This window comes from Gymnoscopelus braueri (genome assembly GCF_963280865.1).
Source record: "Gymnoscopelus braueri genome assembly, chromosome: 9".
Lineage (NCBI taxonomy): Eukaryota > Metazoa > Chordata > Actinopteri > Myctophiformes > Myctophidae > Gymnoscopelus > Gymnoscopelus braueri.
In genome coordinates, this window is record NC_137610.1 from 23,098,990 (window position 1) to 23,124,859 (window position 25,870).

The 25,870-nt window shown below is 42.7% G+C and overlaps 1 protein-coding gene across 1 annotated transcript in view; it reads right to left on the minus strand.

Annotated features, from left to right (window-relative positions):
* Positions 1–9,642: 9,642 nt before the first annotated feature.
* Positions 9,643–25,870, minus strand: part of slc41a2a (solute carrier family 41 member 2a) — a gene marked incomplete at its 5' end in the record, with an annotated part of 56,300 nt that continues 40,072 nt past the window's right edge. Inside the window, 3 exons of the mRNA XM_080436950.1 lie at positions 9,643–9,883; positions 9,992–10,140; positions 15,268–15,399. Of these exons, the coding sequence (XP_080293076.1) occupies positions 9,707–9,883; positions 9,992–10,140; positions 15,268–15,399 (458 nt within the window). The 3' untranslated portion in view covers positions 9,643–9,706. The remainder of the gene's footprint in view (positions 9,884–9,991; positions 10,141–15,267; positions 15,400–25,870) is intronic.

Genomic DNA, 25,870 nt, shown 5'->3' on the forward strand with positions numbered 1-25,870 from the left:
GTCTCTTAAGCCTAATTTATGCTCTGTCGCACATGCGGCGTGCCGAAAATAGCAGACTAGGGAGCCGCTCACACATGGAACATGCGGCAACGTGTCGGAGCCACGGGGTATGGAGTGGGGGAACTTCCGGTTACATTCATTTTCAATGGTAGTCACGTCACATGCTACCTGGTGTCCAACATGCCGCTTCGGGGGGGGGAGGGGCGGAGGGGAGCTGCGCGGTATGTAGGACTCCCATTGAAAATGTAACCGGATGTTCCCCTGTCCATCCCGCGGCTCCGACATATTGTCACACACCCATATACGAGATGGTGCCCCACACATGGGCGCGCCAATCCCGGGGGGGGGGCGGGGGGGGGGGGCGGAGGGGACCTGTCACCTGCAACCAAGTCTGATTTGTACCCCCCATGAGTTAGTTAGGAGTAGAACAGAAAAGAAACTAGCATAGAGCCCTGAGGGACTCGCTCTACCATATGAGGTTTAAGTGGTTAAGAAACATACATACATTGAAAAGTATATTAAAAATGTTGAGCCCTGATAAGGCACAATTGGTCTAATATTGCATTTTGCCATAGTGACAGCCTACATGTGTGACTGAGATGTGTTTATTTATCATCAATATTATTATTTATTTAATTATTTGTGGCGGGGGGTGGGGGTTCTGCATGTTGATTCTAGGGACATGGCACATTGGCATATGCATGAGGGGTTGTTCCTGCAGGCGTGGCATAATGGCATAATTAGATCCTGGAATTGTTAATCAGGGCACAGACAGAGCCAAGTTCAAGGTGCTATATAACTCCTTTATGGACGTTTTTTGGGTGAGAACAATTCTTGACAGGGGCATTATTGATCAAGCATTTATATTTCTGACCAAGTTAGGATGTGTGAACTGCAACTTTAAGCCAATTTTAATAGGATAGGATAGGATAGAAAACACACCTGCTGCAAATGTGTGAGCGGGTAGGGGTTCCACAAAACGTATTACATGAGACATGATTAACATAATAAAAAAATCTTATTACCCTTAAAACCTCGGAGATCAAGTCGGTGATCAAGTCGAGCGTTTGCCTCTAACAATTTACCAATTATATTGGCAAACCGCAGACTTTCAATAAATCTGACTAGGACATTTTGGCAAATTTTAACTCAACATACACTATAGGTTAACTGCTAGGTGGCTGAGTGCAATAAAAACAACTCTGTCGTCCCACAGCTTAGCTTGTTGATCGTAGAATGTGAAGGTTAATGTGAGAGTCTGACTTACTTCTGTCGGTCTCCTGTATTTATACTTCTTCGAGAATTCCTCATGAATCATATACCGTCCTCATACTGCATGTTTGCGGCTTTGTCTGAATCAATCTTTCCCTGCTTGTGGGTTCCTGTTTACACAATTACAGTCTAGTTCCCTTTTCTGAAGCTAGTTCCCGGCAGCTTCCCTTTTTCGTGTTTTCCTGTTTCCCCTTGCTCCACTGTTACCGTTGCACAAACAGCCCCTTACTTTTAAGTTTTTGTCAAGGTGTATTCAAATAGTGCAGATTTCAGTGGTAGATGAAATGACAACGTTGAGTTATGTGACTATCTGTCTGTCTGTGTCAACAAAGTCTAAAATTCGGCGACCACTCATTGGTTTCAACTACTAGTCCGACCTAGGAGTGGGTGTGAGTGTGTCTGGATCTGGTTCCTGCCAGTGTGACCACCTGCATTCATTCACCTGCAAACATGACTACAGTATTTAAACTTCAGTCTCAATCCAGTCTTTGCCAGATTGTCTTGTGTGAACCACAAACTCTCAAGCATTGTTTCAAGCCAAGTTTGAAACAACAGAGTTTTTGCCCAGCCCTTGACTATACCTTTGCCTTCACTGACTGCCCTTTTTGGATTTGGACTCCTTGCTTGTCCACAGTTTCGATTGTTTCAGTGCTTTTTGCGTCTGCGTCTGAGTCCTTTCCACGCAAGCCTGACAAATACAATCTCTAAGTTAAACATTGCTGCTCATTATTACTGTTAGTAAATTATTATTATTATCATCATCATCATCATCATCATTATTATCATCAGTTCTTATTTATTAAACACATGAGTATAGATTATTCAAGCCATTACATCTATGCAAAGCCCTGATGGCTACCCAATAGATATTTATAAAAATGTCTCAGCCAAACTTGCACCCCTTCTTTTAAACATGTTTGAGCACTCTCAGTGCAAAAGGATCTTGCCACAAACCTTAACTGAAGCGTCCATCATTCTAATCCTAAAATCTGGCATAGACCCATTAGATTGTAAATCTCATCGACCGATTTATCTTTTAAATGTAGATGTAAAAATATTGGCTAAATTACTGGCCTCTAGAGTGGACACAACCATTGCCGATATAATTTCAACAGACCAGACAGGTTTTTATTAAAGGTTGCCTTTGACCAACATCCATCGCCTATTGGGTGTCATGCACTCCCCCATCCGTTGATATCCATGAAGTAATAGTTTCTTTGGATGCAGAGAAAGCGTTTGACCGGGTGGAGTGAGACTACATGTTTGCAGTTTTGGACAAGCTTGAGTTTGGTTCTAAACTCATTCGCTGGATTCGCCTTCTCTCCAAAAGCATCAGTTGTCACAAATAAAATACACTCAAGACTTTGACAGGGGCCAATTTGGAATTACAGCCTCCTGAAGGTGATTCTTTAGGGCAGTTTTGAAAGTGAGTAGGGTTTTACACTCCTTTACTCCTTTGGGTAGGGCATTCCACATTTTTGTTGAATAGCATGAGAAAGGGTTCATTCCCTTTTTTGTGCCAAATCTGGGTTGAACATGATCAGTGGAGCTGCCTCTGGTGTTATGATTGTGGACTTCATTTACATTTTGGAAGTATTTTGACAAATACAGGGGGATCCCAATGTTGTGTCGAATCTTGTAGACTAGGCCCATAGCAAGTTGCCGTACTCTGTCCTCAACCCTGAGCCATCCAACCCTAGCAAAGTGAGCAGGGGTTAGATGGGTTGTATGATTGAGGCCAAGAAGTAGCCCTACCAGTTTGTTTTGGGATGTCTGGAGCCTTGTTTTTAAAGGTTTCATGACATTCAGTTTTACCACACATTAAAAGTCTTTGTCATGGTCCTTCAAACGTGTATACAAAGTTTTAACTGAAAATTCCACTCTGGTGAACCATTGCAAGTGTTTTTCTCTCACATTTCTAAAGGCTTTTCAACTGCAATGAAAAAATAAATCTTTGCCTGCGGGTTTCGCTGTTGAGGGATTTTGCCTGTCAATCATCACCTCTGCTCCGCCCCCCCCCCCCCCCCCCCAAAGGAAAGGATAAGGGAGGAGCGAGGAGGAGAGTGGGCGGGATTAATGGCCTATGACTTCACACTCCAAGGGCCAAGCACAGATTACTTTTCAGCCTAATTATTCAGAGAACCCCAGACCACAGAAAATCCACTGAATGTTCAAAGATTTTTTCGGTGTAATTGAGGTCAAAAAACATTAAAAAAAAAAAAAAGTTAAAATAAATGTCATAGAACCTTTAAAGTGGGTGTTGTGATACCATGAGAAGCATGCATAGTCAAAATGACAATGGATGAGGGCCCCTGCTAGAATCTTCAGGGTATTCTTACTGACTAGAAAGTTGATCCTGTACAGAAAACGTGTTCTTTGATTGACCTTTTTGATGACTCTTTCTGCCATCTTATCACCGGAGAGGTTTGCCTCCAAGATGGAACCCAGGTAGGTAATTTCCTCCTTTCTTGTGATAACATCGTCACCCGCTTTGATTGTGAAGCTCTCAGCCTTGTTAAGGTTAACACTAGACCCAAAGAGAATGGATTCGGTTTTACCCAGGTGTAATGATAGTTTGTTGTCAGAGAGCCAGATGCGGATCGTATCGAGTTCAGAGCTGAGAGATTTTTCAACCTGCAGCCTGTCCCTGTCCAAGACCAGCAGAGCCGAGTCATCTGCGAACAGGAACAGGTTGCAGTCGCAAGCTGATGACATATCGTTCACATATATCAGGAACAGTAAAGGTCCTAGTAGGCCAATACTTCCTTGCGGAACGCCACAACTCACTGGGAGGGGGGGGGACAGGGTTCCGTTTACTTCGACCACCTGTTCCCTCCCCTCCAGATAGGATCTCATCCAGCTAGCCGACGTATCATCAAAACCTATTGCTTTTAGCTTAACATGCAGAATTGGGTGATTAACAGTGTCAAAGGCCTTCTGGAGGTCCAGCATGACCATGCCACAATATTTGTCCTTGTCAACCTCTTGTTTGATGTAGTCGTTCAAATAGAGAAGGCATGATTCAGTAGAGTGTTTTTTTCTGAAGACAGATTGGAATTTGTAAATTAGATTTTTGTTCGCAAGATACTTATCAACCTGTTCATAAACTATGTTTTCCATTTCTAATTTGCTTCCTTTTTTGTACAGTGGGGTCACTCTTGCTATTTTGAAGTCGCTAGGGACCCGTCCCTGTTTGATGGAGAGGTTTATTATGTGGGTGATGATTGGAGCAATGGAGGCGGCTGAGTCTTTTAGAAATTTGGAGGGAATATTGTCGAGGCCTGTGGCTCGTGTTGTTGTAGTGCGCTAATTTTTTTAAACACCTCATCTGTTGTCACCATGGTGAGTTTAAAATCATTTTTGCGTACACCTTGTTTTTCGTAAAATGCAAAACATGCTCTTTACCGTAGCTCCCAGAGTGAAGGGGTAGTTTTTCAACCAGTTCTGAGGCTATGGTCGTAAAGAAGATGTTGAGGATTTTACTCACTTCCCGATTTGCTGTAGTGAGAGTCATTCACCTTGAGGCTGATGTTTGCAAACCTGGTTTTCAATTTTTTGCTGCAGCCTAGTTGGTTGTTAAGTAACTTCCAAAGCTCACAAGGTTTGTTTTGGTTTTCTTCAATGTTGTCATCGAGGTAATTTTTTTGGGATGATCTGATCATGGCAGTTACTTTGTTTCTTAGCTTATTTCTCTCTTATGAGTTTAGCTAGGTGGGTTTCGAGACCTTTGTTGAAGCGTTTGGCGAGTTTGATCCTACATTTATGAAGTTCAGAACACTTTTTGTTTCTGAGTTTCATGGCAGTAAGTATGTCCGAATTCATCCATGGTTCCGAGCGGGTTTTGACCCTGACGGTTTTCATGGGAGCCACGCTATCCAAGATTGAAGTGAATTTGGTTTTGAAACCAAGCCACGATTCATCTACCTGTGTGCTGTTTAGTACATCGGACCAGTCCTGTTCCTCTAGCCTGTGGTTTAAGTCCTCACTCTTATAGTTTTTGAGGTCTCTGATCGTGACTGTTTTGTGGTGACCGGTCTTAGGTCCATGTATTTTCCGGGTACAGAAGATCATGTAATGATCACTTATACCGCAGATAGTAACACCACTATTGAGGATTTTGTCCTTGTCCGTTGAGATCTATGATAGTTTGAGTGGAAACACATACCTTTGTGGGTAGAGTGATTAGCTGGTGGAGGGAGTGCAAATCACGAAACCCATTGAAGGACTTGAACACAGATGTTTCTTTCACTGCGTCTTCAGGCTGTGGGGCCGTCGTGGGAATGGTGGGGGGATGGGTGGTAGGTGTCACCCATCCCCCCACATTTAGCATTTTTTTAAACGATCTCAACCCACACAGTTTCAATAGCTTCATGGTTCAGATCATCACGAACGATAAAATTATTGTCGTTATGTACATACATGCATACACCCCCCCCCCCCACACACACACACACGTTTGTCCCTATCATTTCTGACGATTTTGTAGTTCTCTATCTCAATCTCAGAGTCCTTTACAGAATGATCAAGTTTTGTTTCAGAGAAAGTTAATATGTCAACCTTACCATCATGAAACATGTGCTTGATTTGGGCCAGTTTGGGTACTAGGGAGTTCACATTTAAGTGGACAATATGCATGCCTGCACCGAAGGTTTGATTCATTTCGTCGGGGGAGAAATGTTTTTTCACTGCGTCTTCAGGCTGTGGGGCCGTCGTGGGAATGGTGGGGGGATGGGTGGTAGGTGTCCGCCTGAGATGGGGGCACGGGGGGGGGGGGGGGGGGGTAGTTGAAATACTGTATTCAACATATGTGATTTTTAATGTAATTATATTTCTTATTATTTAGTTGCATTGTTAATTTGTTGTTTTTATTTTTGTTTCAATTAATTATTTTATTTATCTTTTAGTTTTATATAAAAGACCTTTACATAGACTCACCCACACATAAGTACTTATAATCAGACAACTTGTCTTTACTTGAATTACTTCTTCTTTTTTTAAAGACTTACATTGCTTTCAAAACAGTGGTTTTAAAACAATCATATGAACAGTCATAAGAACTTCCAACAACGGACAGGGATAACGTGAGTGTCTGGTAGGCTACAGCTCTTGTTCTTGACTCCTCTGCTAAGCGATTAACCCTTTCACAATCTGCAGTGCAGAGACAATAATCTCTCATTGTGAGAGGAATGTACACATTCAATTCAAGTCGAGTAGCCTAATGTTATGCAAAGCAGCCAGGTAGAGGCTATTGTTTTAGGTAATGAGGACGGCTCGCCGCTGACGGTGTGTGCCTGTGGAGCGCACGTGCGTCATGTGGGGTGCGCGTGAGTGCAGCTCCAGAGCTACCGGGGCGCCGCCCCTGTGAGCCCCCCCTACAGCTCATCCCTGCTTCCTGCCAAACCGGATGCCAGCTTTGCGTTTAGGCAAAAATCTTTTCATAGACACAGGCTGCATTAGAGCCTAAGTGCTTGGCCAGCTGTCCGGGCCAAGACTTTCCTTTTTAATAAAGCATTGGGTTAGCTACCGTATTTGTGTTTTACCCCCTAGGGCCTTTTTCCCCCATGTTTTTAATTGTTTTTTTAGACCCTTTTTTAAAGATATGTTGTTTTTATGCAAATGTTTTTATTCTGTACTGTAGCACTTTGAGATTTGTTTCAAATCTAAAGTCCAATATAAATAAAAAAATATTATTATTATTATTATTATTAATATTATTATTTTTGGTTTGGAATTTCAGGACTGTTAGTGTTAGTGTATAAGCAAGCTGGCCAAATGCAGAGACTAAACACAGAAAGTCAGGTTATAAGGTCTTTATTCAAACCAAGGCGGAAGTAGGGGTTGGTGGCGTGGAAGTGAGCAGGCAGGCAGGCGGTGGAACAGGTGAGCTGGGTTCATGGGAGGTTGTGCAATGATCTGGCGATGAGTGGAGTGAAGACGAGGGGTCAAATACTGTGAGGGTTGATGAGTGAGTTGATGGCCGGAAGCAGGTGTGTCAACTGAGGGAGATGAGGTGCCATAGACAGGTGCGCCAAAGCTGGAGGCTGGGAGGCGAGCCTACGGCCACACAGAGTCACCACACAGAGCCACAGTACGCCCACACAGAGCCACAGTACGCCCACACAGAGCCACGGACTGTGACAGTTAGGAATGTTAGGAATACCTCCGCTTGACCTTTGACCCTGACCCCTCCCTTTGCCGTATACCAGCCTATATAACTACTTACACATATAACACGTACAACTCAGCAGTGACTCATGCTTACTTAGACTTGCATAGAATGCATAGAATCATACAGGGATCACATATTATCTGACTGGCTATCATGTATGCTATTTACCATTATATTCTTGCTTATGATTGGTTGTAATTACGCATACGATACTATAGTTTGTGTTAAAGGGATAGCTCACCCCCCCAAAAAAAAAAATCCATCGATTAGTCACCCCATGGAATTCATGGATATTCTTTTGTTTTTGTCGCATTCCTAAGCCAATAATTTGATGACTTCTTTGTGTCTCCTACCGGAACCGCTGCCTACCAGTCTGCTGGTCATCAAATTATTGGCTTAGGAACAGTGGCGTCGTTACGCGGGGGCTTCGGTGGCTATAGCCAGCAATGTTTTATCCAAAGCACCCAAATCCGCCGAAATCCGAAAAAAATCGCGCGTGCATGTGTCCATTGCCTGGGGGGGCTAAGCCTAGTAGAGACCTAGCGACGCCTCTGCTTAGGAATGCGACAAAAAAAAGCCATGGGGTGACTAATAGATAGAAAAAATGTTATTTTTGGCTGAACTATCCCTTTAAGCCAGTGATATCAAACTGGTGTCATTTCTGGCCCGCGACGTCGTCAAATCTGGCCCGCGATGTGATTTTAGAAAACGCCATTTAATACTACCTTTTAATGGAAAAAAACGAGAGAAAAAAAGACAAAAAAATGGCAGCAGCAGCTTCTTAATTATATGCACTGAGGCTAGCTGCATGGGTCTGAATACTGGACAAACTTGTTCTGTGAGAACAATGGCCAAGCCGAGAAGTCACAGCCAAGGTCATTAGCATACAGAGGACCATCACCATCATTCAACTCTACCTGTACTGGAGAGAGCGCTTTTTCAACAGCATCACAAATCCGGTAAAACACCGTTGTATGGAGAAGTATATATCCGTTGCGTCTCTCGTCTGAGGAGTAGAGAGTGGCTGCATTTCTCCCCTCACCCCTTCCCCCCTCACCTCCCCAGTCCCCCCTCACATTTTTTTATTAAAATTTTTATCCCACGATTTTGTAACCCTATTTTTTACACCCAGTGCCAATTGTCTATGTAATCCTGGGCACTACCTTCCCTCTGCCAACCTAGGGAGGCCAGGGCCGAGCTCATGCCTCCTTCAATGCATGAGAGCCAACTGACCTTCTTGTCACCTGACAGGGGAGAGTTTCCCTGGTTGGACGTAGCGCGTGGAAGGAACACGTTATTCCAACCAGTTCCCTTCCCCTCCATCAGGCACCCCGGCTGGCCAGGGGGAGGCAGTATAGTGACCAGTACTTATAAATCGAATTATTTTGCTGGAAAAATTCTGGCACTGTAGTGAAAACGTGGCTTAAAACATGGTAATCGTTACCTAACCACCCACACAACCAGGTATTGTTTAACTTCAAATTGAATTATTCTACTTAAAATGGTTTATTGGGGCTCCTTACAAATTGCATTGTTTGTTTTTAATGTCAATAATTAAAGTAGCGGGGGGCCATAGCTGAGTGGTTAGTGAGCCCGCCTAGGGAACCAGCTGGCCCTGGTTGCCCCAGGTTCGATTCCAGGCTATCCCAGCATATGTGCCGATGATATGAAATTTGTCCCTGAGCAAGACTCTTAACCCCAATTGCTCACAGGTTCTCATTGGAAACAAGACCGCAAGGACTTTCATGAACGACCTGTTAAAAGGAATTATCCTTATCCTTAGCTATTCTTCTTAATACATTATAAAAAAGTGATATACGTAGTTAGTGGCAGTGTCTGAGACAACAGATGCTGTATAACTGAACTGAATGCGTGTGAGCGCGCAATGCGCGCAATGCGCGCATGCGCGTCCGCAACTGGTTTCGGCCCACATCAAGTCACCATTTGACCAATGTGGCCCGGACCCCAAAATGAGTTTGACACCCCTGCTTTAAGCCATTTGTGAACTCACATTTTAATAAGTGCACCACATTTAACTGGTTAGTAGACATGACAGGCATACATTTAATAATAATAATACAGATATTTCTGAATATTACATTACTTTATATTTTAAAATAACAGTGAAAATACCAATTTTAGACAAAATGTTTTGGCAATGTTGTATATATATATCAATAAAATACTCTGTGTTCATTTAACTCTGACAGTGTAAAAAATGTTAAAAGAACATGCGCTGTGCACAGTAATGTTCAAGCATTGCTGCTAAGTGCTGCCTGGGTCCCCAATGCTCCAGAGTAGGAGAAAGGCAAGCGAGAGGAGAGCAGTTCCCAGTAGGTCCCCCAGGGCTGTGAGGTATGGGATAGAGTAGCTATCGGGGTCCTTGCCCCTTCGCCATAGGCAGTGGACCATCCAGTCGGCCATACAGAGCAAGAAAAAGACCTGTGAATGGGGCGAGGGGATTACTGGAGATGACACAGAATGAGATGGAGCAGGCAGCAGTGATCTAATGGTGAATGAATGGTGCAGAGAGAAACAAGCCTGGCTTACTTGAATCAGGGCAGCGCACAAGAAGAAGATAACGAAGACAGGGGTGGGCAAGGTTTGACCTCCTTGCATCAGGTGAATCATGTATATGAAGATCAACTGACCGGGGATGACCAAAAGCAACAGCACTTGGGCAGATCTATGGTTTGGCCCTAGTTAGATTAGATTAGATTAGATTAGATTAGATTACAGTAGAGTAGATTAGATTAAATTGGAGCAGAGTAGAGTAGATTAAATGGCTTGGGCCTAGGGACGTGAGGTAATAGTAGGGTCATCTGTGGCACTTCCGTGACCGTGGAGAGCAAAGGTCCGTTTCTCAATGGATTTGTCATCTAGGAGGGTTATTAAACAAATTTAGCCGGGGTGTATTTTTAAAAGGGGCGGGGAAAATTAGTGAGAGACCAAAATCCAAAATGGCTGCCGTGAAAATGAACTTTTTAATGGTTTGACCTACAATGATGCACAATACATGGTTTCAGAGCTTATTTTGGTCAAGGAATACATATTTGTTGTTTATATAATGATTTGACCTATTGTTGACCTTCAAATGCAAGATGGCTGCCAATGCTTTTTTTTTTTCAAATCGTCACAGAGCCTTCTTATTAGGCTCTAATGAAAGCTCTGCTCATGATGAGTTGAATAATATGCAGTATAAGTACACAGAAGTAATCTCTGAGGTCAATAAAGGCAGCAATGGCTGCACCACCTACAGGGCAGCGCTCCGTGGATTCGTGTGTAGGGGAATACCACTCATTTTCAACGTTGAAATATGTCTTTAATACACGCTGTTGTGTGGAAATGAGAAAAAAGTCCCCCGCCCCCTTCTATGTTGCCTAGAACTGGATAATTGATTGAGATCATGTGATCAGTGACATACGCAAGGTGTGCTTTTGGCCTCAGCCAAAAGTACACATGATCACATGGCCTCAGCCATGTGATCAATGTCATACGCAAGGTGTACTTTTGGCCTCAGCCAAAAGTACACTTTGCGTATGTCACTGATCACATGACCTCAATCAAGAATACCTCAATATGTTGCCTAGAACTCCAGCTTGTACAAAATGCTGCCGCCAGACTGCTGACTGGCACTCGTAGGCGGGACCATATCACCCCTGTACTGGTCTCCCTCCACTGGCTGCCAGTCAGATTTAGAATAGATTTAAAAATCATTTTATTTGTTTTTAAAGCACTAAATGGACTAGCACCACCCTACATCGCTGAACTGCTGGGCCCCCCGGACAGCACCCGGCCATTGAGATCCTCTGACCAGAGGCTTCTCAAGGTTCCGAACGCCCGGTTGAGGCAAAAAGGCGACCGAGCCTTTTCCGTGGCTGGCCCAAATTTGTGGAACAGCCTTCCATCCACTGTTAGGTTCGCCCCCTCCCTGGACACTTTCAAATCCCGACTCAAAACACACCTCTTCTCCTATAGCTTTTGATCCACCCTAGATTTTTCTCCATCCAGCCTGCACCCCCCCCCCCCCCCCCCCCCCGCTCTTATCTTGTGGTCTGTCATTGTTTTAACTTTTGCTGTTTTTGAAATGTTTTTGCAATGATGTTTATTTTTCGTTTATTTATTTTTATGTTGTTTTTTATTATGCTGTACAGCACTTTGGTCAACCTGGTTGTTTTTAAACGTGCTTTATAAATAAAATTTACTTGACTTGACTTGACTAGAACTGGATAATTGATTGAGGTCATGTGATCAGTGACATACACAAGGTGTGCTTTTGGCTGAGGCCAAAAGTACACCTTGCGTATGACACTGATCACATGGCTGAGGCCATGTGATCATGTGTACTTTTGGCTGAGGCCAAAAGTACACCTTGCGTATGTCACTGATCACATGATCTCAATCAATTATCCAGGTCTAGGCAACATAGAAGGGGGCGGGGGGGCTTTTTTCTTATTTCCACACAACAGCTAAGGTGTATTATTAAAGACATATTTCAACGTTGAAAATTAGTGGTATTCCCATATAGACAGGGATTAACAGGACACAGGTGAACTCAACAGACAACACTAGGATAGGCTGGGGGACTAAGAGGACACAGGTGGAAACACTGACGCAATCACAAGACTGGTTAGACAAGGCAGGTAAAAGTAAGTAGGCAGACAGGAAACACTGGGAGCAATACTACAAAATAAGGGTGACAAATGAGTTGACCTTTAAATTACTACTAACCTTTCTAGCTTTGCACACAGAATACTATGTTATGTTAGGCTATAGTGCTAATTTATTTTTGGTTCATTATGAAAATGTGATGGGATGAACTGGACACCATATTCTCAGTAGCCTACACTATTTAATGGGAAACCGCACATCAGTAACTGTTGTTTACACACAAACATTGACTTTATTGACCTCAGAGATTACTTCTGTGTACTTATACTGCATATTATGAGCAGAGCTTTCATTAGAGCCTAATAAGAAGGCTCTGTGAGGGACAGCGAGTGCATTTTCCGGCAGCGGCTGCTGCCGGTGGCGGCGGCGGCGGCTGGAGCTGCCGGTGGCGTCAGCTTTGGGAGTGTGCTGCGTTTGTGTAACGCAGTCCCCACTAATATTATTTACGATTCTGTGCCTATCGGTACATAACTCGGACGCCGCTTAGTCGAATAGCAGACCATCGGCCGGTCGTCGCGGGCACTCGCGCCTGGAGGCGCTCGGGCGCGACTCCTTGGCCTCAAGGTCTGCTGATTCGGCGCGGCTCCGTCATGGTCCAAAACTATACTTTATCGGCGGAAAAAGAAGTTGACTGCCGCTCCTCCACCGGCAGTTCCGCGACTGCCGCTCCTCCACCGGCAGTTTCCGCGGCAGTTCCGCTGCTCCGCCGGCAGCTGACGCTCCACCGCCGGCAGTCACTGCCGGGAGCTTCCGCTCCTCCACCGGAAGTTCCGCGGACGTTCCGCGGCTGTTGCCGCTGCCGGAGAATGCACTCGCTCCTTCTGGGCTCTGTGACGAGTTTGAAAAAAGCTCATAATTGGCAGCCATCTTGCATTTGAAGGTCAACAATAGGTCAAATCATTATTTAAACACCAAAGATGTATTCCTTGACCAAAATAAACTCTGAAACCATGTATTGTGCATCATTGTAGGTCAAACCATTAAAAGGTTCATTTTCACGGCAGCCATTTTGGATTTTGGTCTCTCACAAAATTTCCCCGCCCCTTTTAAAAATACACCCCGGCTACATTTGTTTAATAACCCTCCTAGATGACAAATCCATTGAGAAACGGACCTTTGCTCTCCACGGTCACGGAAGTGCCACAGATGACCCTACTGCTCCCAGTGTTTCCTGTCTGCCTACTTACTTTTACCTGCCTTGTCTAACCAGTCTTGTGATTGTGTCAGTGTTTCCACCTGTGTCCTCTTAGTCCCCCAGCCTATCCTAGTGTTGTCTGTTGAGTTCACCTGTGTCCTGTTAATCCCTGTCTATATGGGAATACCACTCATTTTCAACGTTGAAATATGTCTTTAATAATACACCTTAGCTGTTGTGTGGAAATAAGAAAAAAGCCCCACCGCCCCCTTCTATGTTGCCTAGACCTGGATAATTGATTGAGATCATGTGATCAGTGACATACGCAAGGTGTACTTTTGGCCTCAGCCAAAAGTACACCTTGTGTATGTCACTGATCACATGACCTCAATCAATTATCCAGTTCTAGTCAAGTCAAGTCAAGTCAATTTTATTTATAAAGCACGTTTAAAAACAACCAGGTTGACCAAAGTGCTGTACAGCATAATAAAAAACAACATAAAAATAAATAAACGAAAAATAAACATCATTGCAAAAACATTTCAAAAACAGCAAAAGTTAAAACATTGACAGACCACAAGATAAGAGCGGGGGGGGTGGGGGGGGTTGCAGGCTGGATGGAGAAAAATCTAGGGTGGATCAAAAGCTATAGGAGAAGAGGTGTGTTTTGAGTCGGGATTTGAAAGTGTCCAGGGAGGGGGCGAACCTAACAGTGGATGGAAGGCTGTTCCACAAATTTGGGCCAGCCACGGAAAAGGCTCGGTCGCCTTTTTGCCTCAACCGGGCGTTCGGAACCTTGAGAAGCCTCTGGTCAGAGGATCTCAATGGCCGGGTGCTGTCCGGGGGGGCCAGCAGTGCAGCGATGTAGGGTGGTGCTAGTCCATTTAGTGCTTTAAAAACAAATAAAAGGATTTTTAAATCTATTCTAAATCTGACTGGCAGCCAGTGGAGGGAGACCAGTACAGGGGTGATATGGTCCCGCCTACGAGTGCCAGTCAGCAGTCTGGCGGCAGCATTTTGTACAAGCTGGAGTTCTAGGCAACATATTGAGGTATTCTTGATTGAGGTCATGTGATCAGTGACATACGCAAGGTCTACTTTTGGCTGAGGCCAAAAGTACACCTTGCGTATGACATTGATCACATGGCTGAGGCCACGTGATCATGTGTACTTTTGGCTGAGGCCAAAAGCACACCTTGCGTATGTCACTGATCACATGATCTCAATCAATTATCCAGTTCTAGGCAACATAGAAGGGGGCGGGGGGACTTTTTTCTCATTTCCACACAACAGCTAAAGTGTATTAAAGACATATTTCAACGTTGAAAATGAGTGGTATTCCCCTACACACGAATCCACGGAGCGCTGCCCTGTAGGTGGTGCAGCCATTGCTGCCTTTATTGACCTCAGAGATTACTTCTGTGTACTTATACTGCATATTATTCAACTCATCATGAGCAGAGCTTTCATTAGAGCCTAATAAGAAGGCTCTATGACGAGTTTGAAAAAAAAAAACCTTTGGAGCTCATAATTGGCAGCCATCTTGCATTTGAAGGTCAACAATAGGTCAAATCATTATATAAACACCAAAGATGTATTCCTTGACCAAAATAAACTCTGAAACCATGTATTGTGCATCATTGTAGGTCAAACCATTAAAAAGTTCATTTTCACGGCAGCCATTTTGGATTTTGGTCTCTCACAAATTTTCCCCGCCCCTTTTAAAAATACACCCCGGCTAAATTTGTTTAATAACCCTCCTAGATGACAAATCCATTGAGAAACGGACCTTTGCTCTCCACGGTCACGGAAGTACCACAGATGACCCTACTATAAGTTTGTTTGTTTAGCCTTAATTTTTTCTTATGTATTAAATTGTATTTAAATGGTACCCTAGCAAAAGGCAAAGCCTCTTGAGTGAAAGGGGGTAGATAAATCAAATAAATCAACTTTACAATTAAAAGACGATGACATTTTCTTTATATTTGTCTTTGTTTATAATCAACAGCCATTTATTTACCTGAGCCACAGAAAGTGCAGCAGGGGTTGTAGCAGCATCTATGATCCTCAGGCACCTCCCCTGGTATGCAATTCATATGCAAATGAGTTGCAATGCGACTACACTGGATGGAGACTAGGTTTCCCCCAATACCTGTGGCAGTGAGAGACAGATGGGGCATGAAACAAAAGTGGCTCAAAAATCTCTCTTGCAAATTACATTTCATTGCACCTGCATTGACAATAAGAAAATAAGTGAATTGGTGTGAAATTGGCATGCTGTGAGTTCCCTGCTAAGTGCAGCGTTTTCACGCCTGGTACATACAAAGTGCTGCTGAGCAAAATAACTTGACTTATTGATGTCTGTCGATTAAGGTTACCAAACATTCCACCCCTCAAACCGGGACTTTTTTTTGATTGATTGAATATTTTATTAGGCAAAAAATGTAAAACAGCACAGTTACGTAAATGACTTTTGTTGCACTCCCTCATGGAGCTACTTGCGGATTATACTAGGGTCAGTCCACCCTAGGTGGACACGCACTGACCTTTTGCACCTTAATCCCATGTATAACGCACTGACTTTTTTATTGTGCTCTTTTTTCTCTAAGCACCTTAACGTCCATATGTATATCATGCACAGTATAAGTATAACATGCACAGTATACATACATTGCTGCTATGCTCAGGCACCTTAGTTTTTTATTATCTCAGGTACTTTGTAAATATGTAGATAACTTGTCTGGCGTTCTGTTGCTCTCTTGTTTTGATCTCCTTCCCACTTGCCCCCCACCCCTCTTCTTCTCCCCCCCCCCCCTCTTCTTTCTATGGAAATTAACGTTGCGATGGGAACGATGTACAAAAACGAATTTCACCCACTTTTTTACCTTGTAAACCTGTGATGTGACAATAAAACTGATTCTGATTCTGAGTTACATTTAAAATACTTTGTCTAACAGGTCCGTTCATAAAAGTCCTTGCGGACTTTCCAATGAGGGCCTTGGTATTCAATTCATAGACCCTTAAGTCAATGTGCACGCACGCGGCCATTCATGCACGTGCACGTGTATACGCACCATAGGTGTTGCAAACATGTTGATGTTGATGTTTATCAATCAGTCACGACTGATTGATAAACATCAGCCTCAGCGTTGAATTCAGACATGCAATGCATTTATTCAAGTTTTCTGATTGGTTAGCATACATGAACAGAACATGATAAACGTCTATGCAACCACTGAAAACAACTATTATTGTATTGTAATTCTGGCGATTAGTGTTTTAGAGATATTTGTCGGACGCAGCTTGAAACCGGGACAATCCTGGCCAAACCGGGACGCACGCAGCTTGAAACCGGGACAATCCTGGCCAAACTGGAACATCTGGTTACCCTACTGTAGATAGACTATTGTTTAGCTGACAATCAGGAAACCCATTCAGGGAAAAAAATTTGTTAAACAGGAAATTGAGTTTGACCTTTTAAGTCCTCTCCATCCCTGTGCTCCTACATTCCTACTAACAACATCACATTAAGAGATTAGGCAGGGACAGGCACAAACAGGCAAATGGAATCTGTCTCAGGTGTCAAATGTACTGTATTTCTCTCTCAATAAATCAGAATGTGAACTGACTTTTTGTGTCACGCAGTATTTTTTCTCTTGCAGGTCACTTAAGCTTTTCTGCTATGACTCTTCAACAGAAGTGTGTTTGTGTGTTCCTGTATCATAACTGTAGTGTAGACTGAGAGAAACAATTCTGTTCACAAAGTGTTCCGACTCATTGAGAAGAAGGTCGCCTCCTGGCCCACCCATGTCTACGCGTCAAGGTGTCCCTGAGCAAGAGTCTTAATCTCTAACATCTCCTCCCTGTGTGCTCACCATGACCATCTGAGCAGCCATCAACTGGGTGAAGCTGAATGGAATGGAATGTGGCCCCCTGGCAGCCGGTGAAATACGACACCGGTGAAAGACGACGGCACAGAGAAAGTGCGAGTCCACGCATACGCATGCGCAGTGCGCAGTTTTTTTTAACGAACCAATTACCTCGCGCATGCGCCTGCATGCCAATTGTATTATAAGATATGTACAAAACAAATATGTAATTAACACAATAATACATGTCATCAACAAATACAAACACTATATTATAGTGTTTGTATTTGTTGATGACATGTATTATTGTGTAAATATTTGTTATGCTATGTTGATTGAATAATTGAATACATAGGACCACAGACTTTTTTTTTCAATCAAAAAATTCAGAGTCACTCAGAGTTTAGAGTTTCATAACCTAAGGCATCGCCACCTGTCTGCAGAGTCACACAGAGTTTAATAATAATAAGCCTGCAGCTGGCTGGAGACTCAAAATAGTGTCACTACAAAGTACCACCAATCGACTCCAAATGGCCTGAATGGTGCTATTAACAGGTTTTTGGGTGGTCCATTTTGGTGGAATATGAAAAAAAGCAGCAAAAAAAGAATTGAAAAATCAATCAAATATAAACCGAACCCTAAAAAAAAAAAAAAAAAAAAGAAACATTTAAGGAAAAAAGGAGCATCTAAAACAATGTTTGAAAAAAATCTTATATATTTTTTTAATATATAAACAATTACTCAAATGGTTTCAAGTGCTTGTTTCACCCACTTCTGGTGGTCTGAGGCAAAAACTGACCATTATATATTTGTTCGCAGACCCCCCAAAAAAAAAAGTATGAAAAAAAAAGGTCGTAAAAAAATTATTTGAAAAAAAAAAATGGTCCACCCAAAAAAAATTCCACCCAAAACAAATGTCCACCCATCAACCTGCACTCTTAACCGGATCTGTAACCGTTAACATGGGTTTGAATGGGGGACTATAAGGGGGCGTGGCTACGTGGTTGGGGGTCCCCCAAACTCTTTGATAACCAGTTGGCCGTGTGGCCAATGAGAAGAGAAGAGATCCGGGTCCATTTCAATGTGAAAGGCTCATAACAAAGGCCACCTAGAAGAGGATGATGACGATGAAGGCTGTTTTTTTAGAATGAGTCTGAATGTGGGACTGAAAAGGGGGCGTGGCTACATGGTTTTGCCGATTACGTCGACGTGGTTTCGTCGTTTTTTGCGAATAACGTCGCAATAGTAACGCGTAACAGCGAAAAACTTCCGAGCACACGATTCCCGGCCAAGCCGCACGTTCTGATGTGTATATTGCGGCGGTAGTTACAGAGCGACAAACTTTTGTTGCGTGAAATAAACTTGTATTATTAAATATGGCGGATCTCAATAAGTGTTTTGCCATTACATGGCAGGCACACTTAATAATAATGGATTTTATTTATAATGCAACAAAAAATGTACAAAACATTTAAAAGATGAGGACATAAAGCCTAGAGGTAAAACCAGTGTAGCTAAAAAATGCTTTGTTAAAAAGGTAGGTCTTTAGTCCTCTCTTAAAAGAGTCAACCGACTGTGGTGCTCTCAGGTGGGCAGGGAGGGCGTTCCACAATTCGGGGGCGGCCAAGCAGAAGGCCCGGTCGCCCATGGTACGTAGGTTGGTTTTGGGGATTTTGAGGAGGTTAGTGTTTGAAGAGCGGAGGTTGCAAGTTGAGGGTTGTGGGGAGACTAATTTCTTGAAGTAGGAAGGAGTGTTACCGTGGATGTACTGATGAGTTAACAGGGGTATCTTGTATAGAGGATATGCGCATGCTTAAAGTGAATGGCACATCGAGTGGCAAAGCGAGTGGCAAAGCAACATGCAAAGTGAGTTTAACATTGTTTAATGTTGTTTAATGCAATCAGATATGACTTTTCTGTTTGGATGCATGGGCTGTCAAGGCCAGAAAGTATTTTTTTGACACTCAGTAGGCATTCCTGCATAACTTCCGGGTTTGATGATGATGTCACACGCATATCCTCTATTCTGTCCGGGAAGAGAAGATGGGAAGCCAGAGGAGTGAACGGAGGATGGGTGTGATGTGTTAGAGTTTCATCACCTAAGGCAGGGGTTCTCAAACTTTTTTTCTGGCTCCATGCTACCTATGCTGATGCTGATTTTCCTCTCTTCAAGTTCTGTTGTTTTTATTAATGGGGAAAAAGTCAAACTTATATAAAGTATATATTTTGCTATAAGGCTGCATCTGTTTGATTTTAATGCATAAGCTGTATAGGTCTGCCTCTAACAGACATACCAATCTGGGTCCCTGTAATGGCTGTTACTGCAGACTGTCTCTGAGGGAACTCTTTTTAGTACCCTCTCGCTCTCGGAGTAAAAAAAACACCCACAATGGCTCTTTTAAGCCATCTGCTCATATTGAACATAATTCCTAAGTAAATCGTTTATGAAGGGCGAGCTAAATCAGTTCATGTGCCTCAGCTTCTGCGAGGGCTTGTGTGTGTTATCTTGTGTTGTGTTGCTGCTTGTTCTCAGTCGGTGTTGGAGGCGGAGCTGTGTGTGTACGAGGAGTCAGTCAAGTGGCCGTCCTCTTCACGTTGGTCGCGACAACCTCACTTTTATCTTGATAAAAAAAACTATTTTTTTTCGGTTGCCAATGCACCCCAACGGCACCTTCCTGTGACTCCACTTTGGGTAGTTTGAGAACCGCTGACCTAAGGCATCTCTTCGTGAAAACTATGTAAGTGGGTCATAAGAAGAAATTAAGAAGTCAAGTTATCATCCTTTATATTATGTACATGCAAGGAGGTGTGAAATTCTGCACTTAGGTATAGCAAATTATCTTATGATGTGTTGTGGTAAAGTACAAATACTGTGAAACATAAAGTTGAAAGGTCCAGGTAGATAATATTCCTCAAGTCGATTTATTGGATAAAAACAGAGACAGTGGCCCTCATTTATCAACGGAGCGTATAAACCGGCTTATATTTTTCCATATATTCGGCCGTACACCAACGTCGAAGTCACATTTATCAACGAATCCTACACAGCCAATCCTAGCGTACATTGGGTCGGAGCCTTGATAAATGTCACGGCTGAAACCGAGCGCCATTTAAATATTCTCGAAACGCCCTGATTTTACGACATGGAGAACCAGAATACGACCAAATAAAGCATGGGAAGCCAAAAGAGTTTCGCCGGCTCGCCTCGCCTCGCTGCCTGTCAAGTCACACACGCACATGCACACGCACACGCACACGCCTCTCTCTGTCTCACACACACATACACACACACGCCCAACTGTGTCTTTCATGTAATCCGTAACGGTAGTATCTTTGTCACGTAGGCTTGTAGCCTACATGAATTACATAATGATACCAATCACATCGCCATGAATGGGGTTTGTATATTAATTTATTTAACCCATACCGAGCAGTGCACAAGCAGTCATGTAGGATATTCCCCGTGAGAATCAGACGGGCGGCAGTGATCCCGTGCTGCCACGTTAGTAAGAGATTCGATCGTCGGGTTGATATCCATAACCCAACCAGGTTGTGTAGCCTACATAACTCTCTATGACATAACTCCATAACATAGGACAAGCTACAGTAAGTTTGTAGACCTCACTGTCCATGAAAAGATGGTCGGGGCTCCCGAAAATGTTCTCGCAGAAGCGCTCGTATATTTTGAAAATAGCATATCTACAAGCTCACAACGCATCGGGATGGGACCTGTTGTGAGCTTGTAGATCTGCTATTTTCAAATAGCCAATGCAGCCAGATCTGCAAGCTTAACCGAATGACTGTTAAAGCAGTTTGTTTAAATTACTTTATAAAATGTTATATTTTCACAGGGATTATTTGTTAGTGTAGATATACATTTAGGAGTGGATTATGTGTCCAGATGCCTGTCTGACAGTCAGACAATGCTTCTCCGCAGGTCTAGAATGGAATAAACGGGCGCAGCCAACGGCAACAACTGCTATCGACCAGACGTGAGATCTCAGCGTACGGTAGGATGAAGCCATCGTCAGGTTATATTGATAAATGCCGAAAGTTGCGGTGATCTCACCGTACGCCCATTATTTGGTCTGCGCCACGTTGATAAATGAGGGCCAGTGTGTCTAGGTACTTGCATATGCTGTATATGTGTGTTGGATGTGCACGGAGCTAGGTGTGTGTGCTACAGTATATCTGTGTGTGTGTGTGTGTGTGTGTGTGTGTGTGTGTGTGTGTGTGTGTGTGTGTGTGTGTGTGTGTGTGTGTGTGTGTGTGTGTGTGTGTGTGTGTGTGTGTGCCGTTATGCATCTAACTTAAACATTTCCATGTATAGGAGGGGAAAAGGGGAATGTTACGGCGGGAGTTGGATGAACTCCAGATGTTTGTAAGTGAGTCTGGTCCAGCCATTAATCGTACCTGTCACAAAGTCCTACCATGGCTGAAATGTACTTAATGTACTTCATGGCCTGTATAGAGCATTGCAGTTCCCGCCCACTTCCTGGTTCCACTTCAAAATACTCAATGCATTTTTCCCATTGACATTTCCAAAAATAATTATATCAATTAATTTAAGCCTAGAATCAAGCCATCCAGGGTCCTGGTGAATCATGACCATAAAACATTATTTTCTGTGATTTGTTTTATTTTATATTTAATTATATGATATACTATATTTAATAAATCCCCTTTGTTTTGCTGTTTTCAAAAAAGTTTTTTCACAGAATCAAACGTTTTATGGTCATGATTCACCAGGACCCTGGATGGCTTGATTCTAGGCTTAAATTAATTGATAATATATTGATAAATATTTTTGGAAATGTCAATGGGAAAAATGCATTGAGTATTTTGCAGTGGAACCCGGAAGTGGCCGCAACTGCGATGCTCTATTGGCTCCAGACAGAGTGTGTGCACTAATGTGCAACAACATAATAATGTGTAATCAGATACGACAGTGTATAATAATAACTATTGTACGGTGAATCTCAAAAAGGTGTTGATTACTGATCAGGAATTTTCCAACTTCCCTTTAAAAGTAATTTCATAACGGAGATCTCTTTCTGAACTTTTCATGAACTAAAGTTTGATTTGTGAACGTGATGCATGAATATGTGTATTTTGCGAGACAGTCTGTCATTGTGCACGCACGCACACACGCACACGCTTTTTAACTGAGGAGGCAGGGTTGCACATTTGTAAATAACTCAGTAGTGACCTTGGGATGCCCCGGTGACTCACCAAGTAAGCGTGCATATCATCTAAAATGCTACAGTGATAATAGTGTAGTGCTGGAAAAAGGGTATACATACTGACTGTATAGGATGCAAAGGGGTGGGGATGAATTTGGGAAGTGGACGTAGGAGGTGACAGATTGTCACAGCTATTGCTTGACTAGCCATCAATCAATAGATACCGAGGTATCTGTAACCACTCAAAGGACCATAACTTATGCTCACACTAATAAGGTTTGTCTTTGCCTGTGAAAAACTCTGTCTGGTCCCGATCCAACACGCTGACATCACTTGTGACCACACATCTCTAGAGATCTTTCAGAAACACCCTCCCCAGCCCAAACACATGCTAAAAAAGTCAAACGAAGACATTGTAGGGACTGATCTTCCCTGGTACCAGAGCATGTGCATGTGCATGTGCATGTGCATGTGCATGGCATGTGCATGTGCATGTGCATGTGCATGTGCATGTGCATGTGCATGTGCATGTGCATGTGCATGTGCATGTGCATGTGCATGTGCATGTGCATGTGCATGTGCATGTGCATGTGCATGTGCATGTGAGTGTGTCTGTCTGTCTGATCTGACAATGCTTCCAGCAAACACGTGTGACTGAGTGATTGATCTTGACCAACAGGTCAAAGTTCGTCTCAGATCCTGTGTCTAGGTGAGACATGACCTTTGACACGATCTAAATGTATCAATATGAAGAACATGGAGACAAAATACAACTAACCCAATTGTATAAGTTATATTGTATTAACATACTCTACCATACAGATTGGACAAAATTGGATTTTATTAATTTAAAAAAAGTTACATAGTGCTGCTTTAAGGTATATATACTCCTCCTTATACATCATATAATAATGTGTTTGATTATCAATTTTATTGCATTCAAGTTTAATCATCATAATTTGAATTATAACCATGAGTGTGTTTGAGTAGTGTTCTGTCTTTGATCCTAAATATAATCAATTAGATCTGGTCCAGTGCATTAAGTAATGGCTGTGCCTCACAAATGCCATGTCATAGACTTTATTAACAGCCCATAATTAACCACTTGAACCCTAGTAGCGTCCCTATTCTGGGACCAACAATGAAACTTTGGTGGGACGCTGAGCCACCAATATTTATAATGTCATGTCTTTATCAGGTCATGATGTATGTTGTTCACATAGTCACTTCTTGACCGTTAGTATCATTAACTTGTTATTGTATAGGCTGGACGATGATGACTTTGCATGTATGTAACGTATGCATGTACATGTGAGTGCACGTTTATTGATTAACTCATTGTCCTGCGCTTATTACCCAACCAGATTTAATTGCAGTCTCCAGTCTTTCCCATATAATGTACTGTATGTTTGAACAGCTACACTGAAATACTGCATATTAAATACACTACATATTACTGCATAAAATAAATAAACCACAATAACTCAGACAGCTGCAAGGACGAGGCCCAGCAGTGGACACAAAGATCTTTACATGCAGGCGGTTATTTTACTAATAATACTGTTGGCACTGTATTGATATCAGTGTATTCTGCTGATACCGTAACGACATTATGATTGAATGTAAGTGTTTCTGCATAGTGCAGGATGAGGATACTGTATTGGGAATATGTCGTATATCGTTCATTGCTGATTTTGTGATGTTGTTTCTTCTTTTTTGACTCAAAGCTATTGTGTCGCTACTCTTAGCTGTGTCTACTATAATAATAATAATACATCAGACTTATATAGCGCTTTTCTTAGTACCCAAAGACTAAGAAGAAGAAAGGGAGATTTGGTTTCCCTGCCTAACCCTCGGCAGGGAAAGCAAGTCTGATAAGGTGGGTTTTGAGGGAAGCTTTGAACATGCAAGAGTGGGGGTGGCTTTGTTGTGAGGTGGGAGTGGGTTCCAGGGGGTGGGGGCTGCAACTGAATAAACCCTGTCACCCCAAGTACTGTACTTCTTTAACCCCGTCTCTGTACTCTAACTACTGTGGCGACTGAATTTCCCCTGCGGGATCAATAAAGGTTTATCTTATCTAACAGCTACTAATATAATGACTCATCATCATGTGGAAATGCAGGAAATGACCAACAAAGCCCCTTTGAGCCTACACATAGGCATTACCTATGTGTACCTATATTGCATTCACTAGCAAACCTGCTCACAACTTAGCTTCTGTTGAAATACCTTATCTTGGGAACTGATAACATGTAAATCAACACTTATGACCGGACACAGTAATCAAGATACCATTATGTCTCCTGTAGGGATAAAAGAGGACGGATGGCAGGAGCAGAATGGGCATTTATCATTAACCATGATGCCAGTGTGGGCGCAATACAGGTCGTGACCTATGACCTGGGCCTTAGTTAAAACTGTATAACTGTGTATGAGAATATTCTGTATGAGAATATTCTGGAAGACACACATACAGTGTGTTCTCTGTAGAGCAAGAAGGAAAATACACACACAGAGAACACACAGAGAAAGTACTGAAAGGGAGAAAAGGCTAAACTAAAGTATATTCCCTAAACTGTATTAAATAAAGTGAGGACGATGCCCAGAAGTGGGTGTGAACCAAAAAGCTAATACATGCCCAGAATTGAAGGTCCCAACCAGAATTAGAGGTAAATCAGTCATAAGAATCCCTCTACTGACAGCGAGCATCCCTAGTGATAGCGTATGACGCACAAGGTACACAGGTGGTTGGCTCTTGATTAGGGATCAATCTTAGAACGCTCGTGGCACAGTAACCTCCGGCTTATAGAAACCAATGAGAAGAACACATAAGGGAGGGGGATGCCTCGTACGGAGGATCAATTACTCTTAAAAGATGCAAACTCATGCGAGAATGACTTTGCAAAATAGCAAGCAAATAACAGATGGTGTTCGACACTGTGGTCCCAGGTGGGACACAGTGGAGAGATAACAAATATTTGGATGATGAGAGAATGATGGAAATTAACTGTGATGCCCAGATATATTAGTGAGATAGACCGAAAAGGGACAGAGATATTGGGGAGCCCGGAGAGTCAACATCGTTGCTGTAACTGCTTAAGCTTTGCTGTACTTATTGGAATAAACCACTTCTACTGATATAACTAACTTCAAGTTTGATAGTGTTTTCATTCTACCAATCCATCATTGGGAAGACTTAAGGATCCCATGGTACTACACTCACACCAGCACTCACATTCTGTAATTCAGGAGCTTTCAAATTTTATTTTATAAGTAAGACAGGCGTAGAGACTTGTGATTACATTATATGTTGATAATATAACCTCTGTGCTCATATTAAAAATATCAATATTTATTCACTAACAATTGGCAGTCATGATACCCCTTTTCAAAGTAGATGGAATAAGTGTACTCCTATATGTGTGGGGGCGGGGATGAATTTGAGAGGTAACAGATTGTCATCTATGAACAAAATGCTCGCCAAAAATAGCCGATCTACAAGCTCACAACGCGGCCCAAAGAGATTTGGTGTAGACTGAAAAAGGCATCTAAGTACAGTTGTAACTCAAGT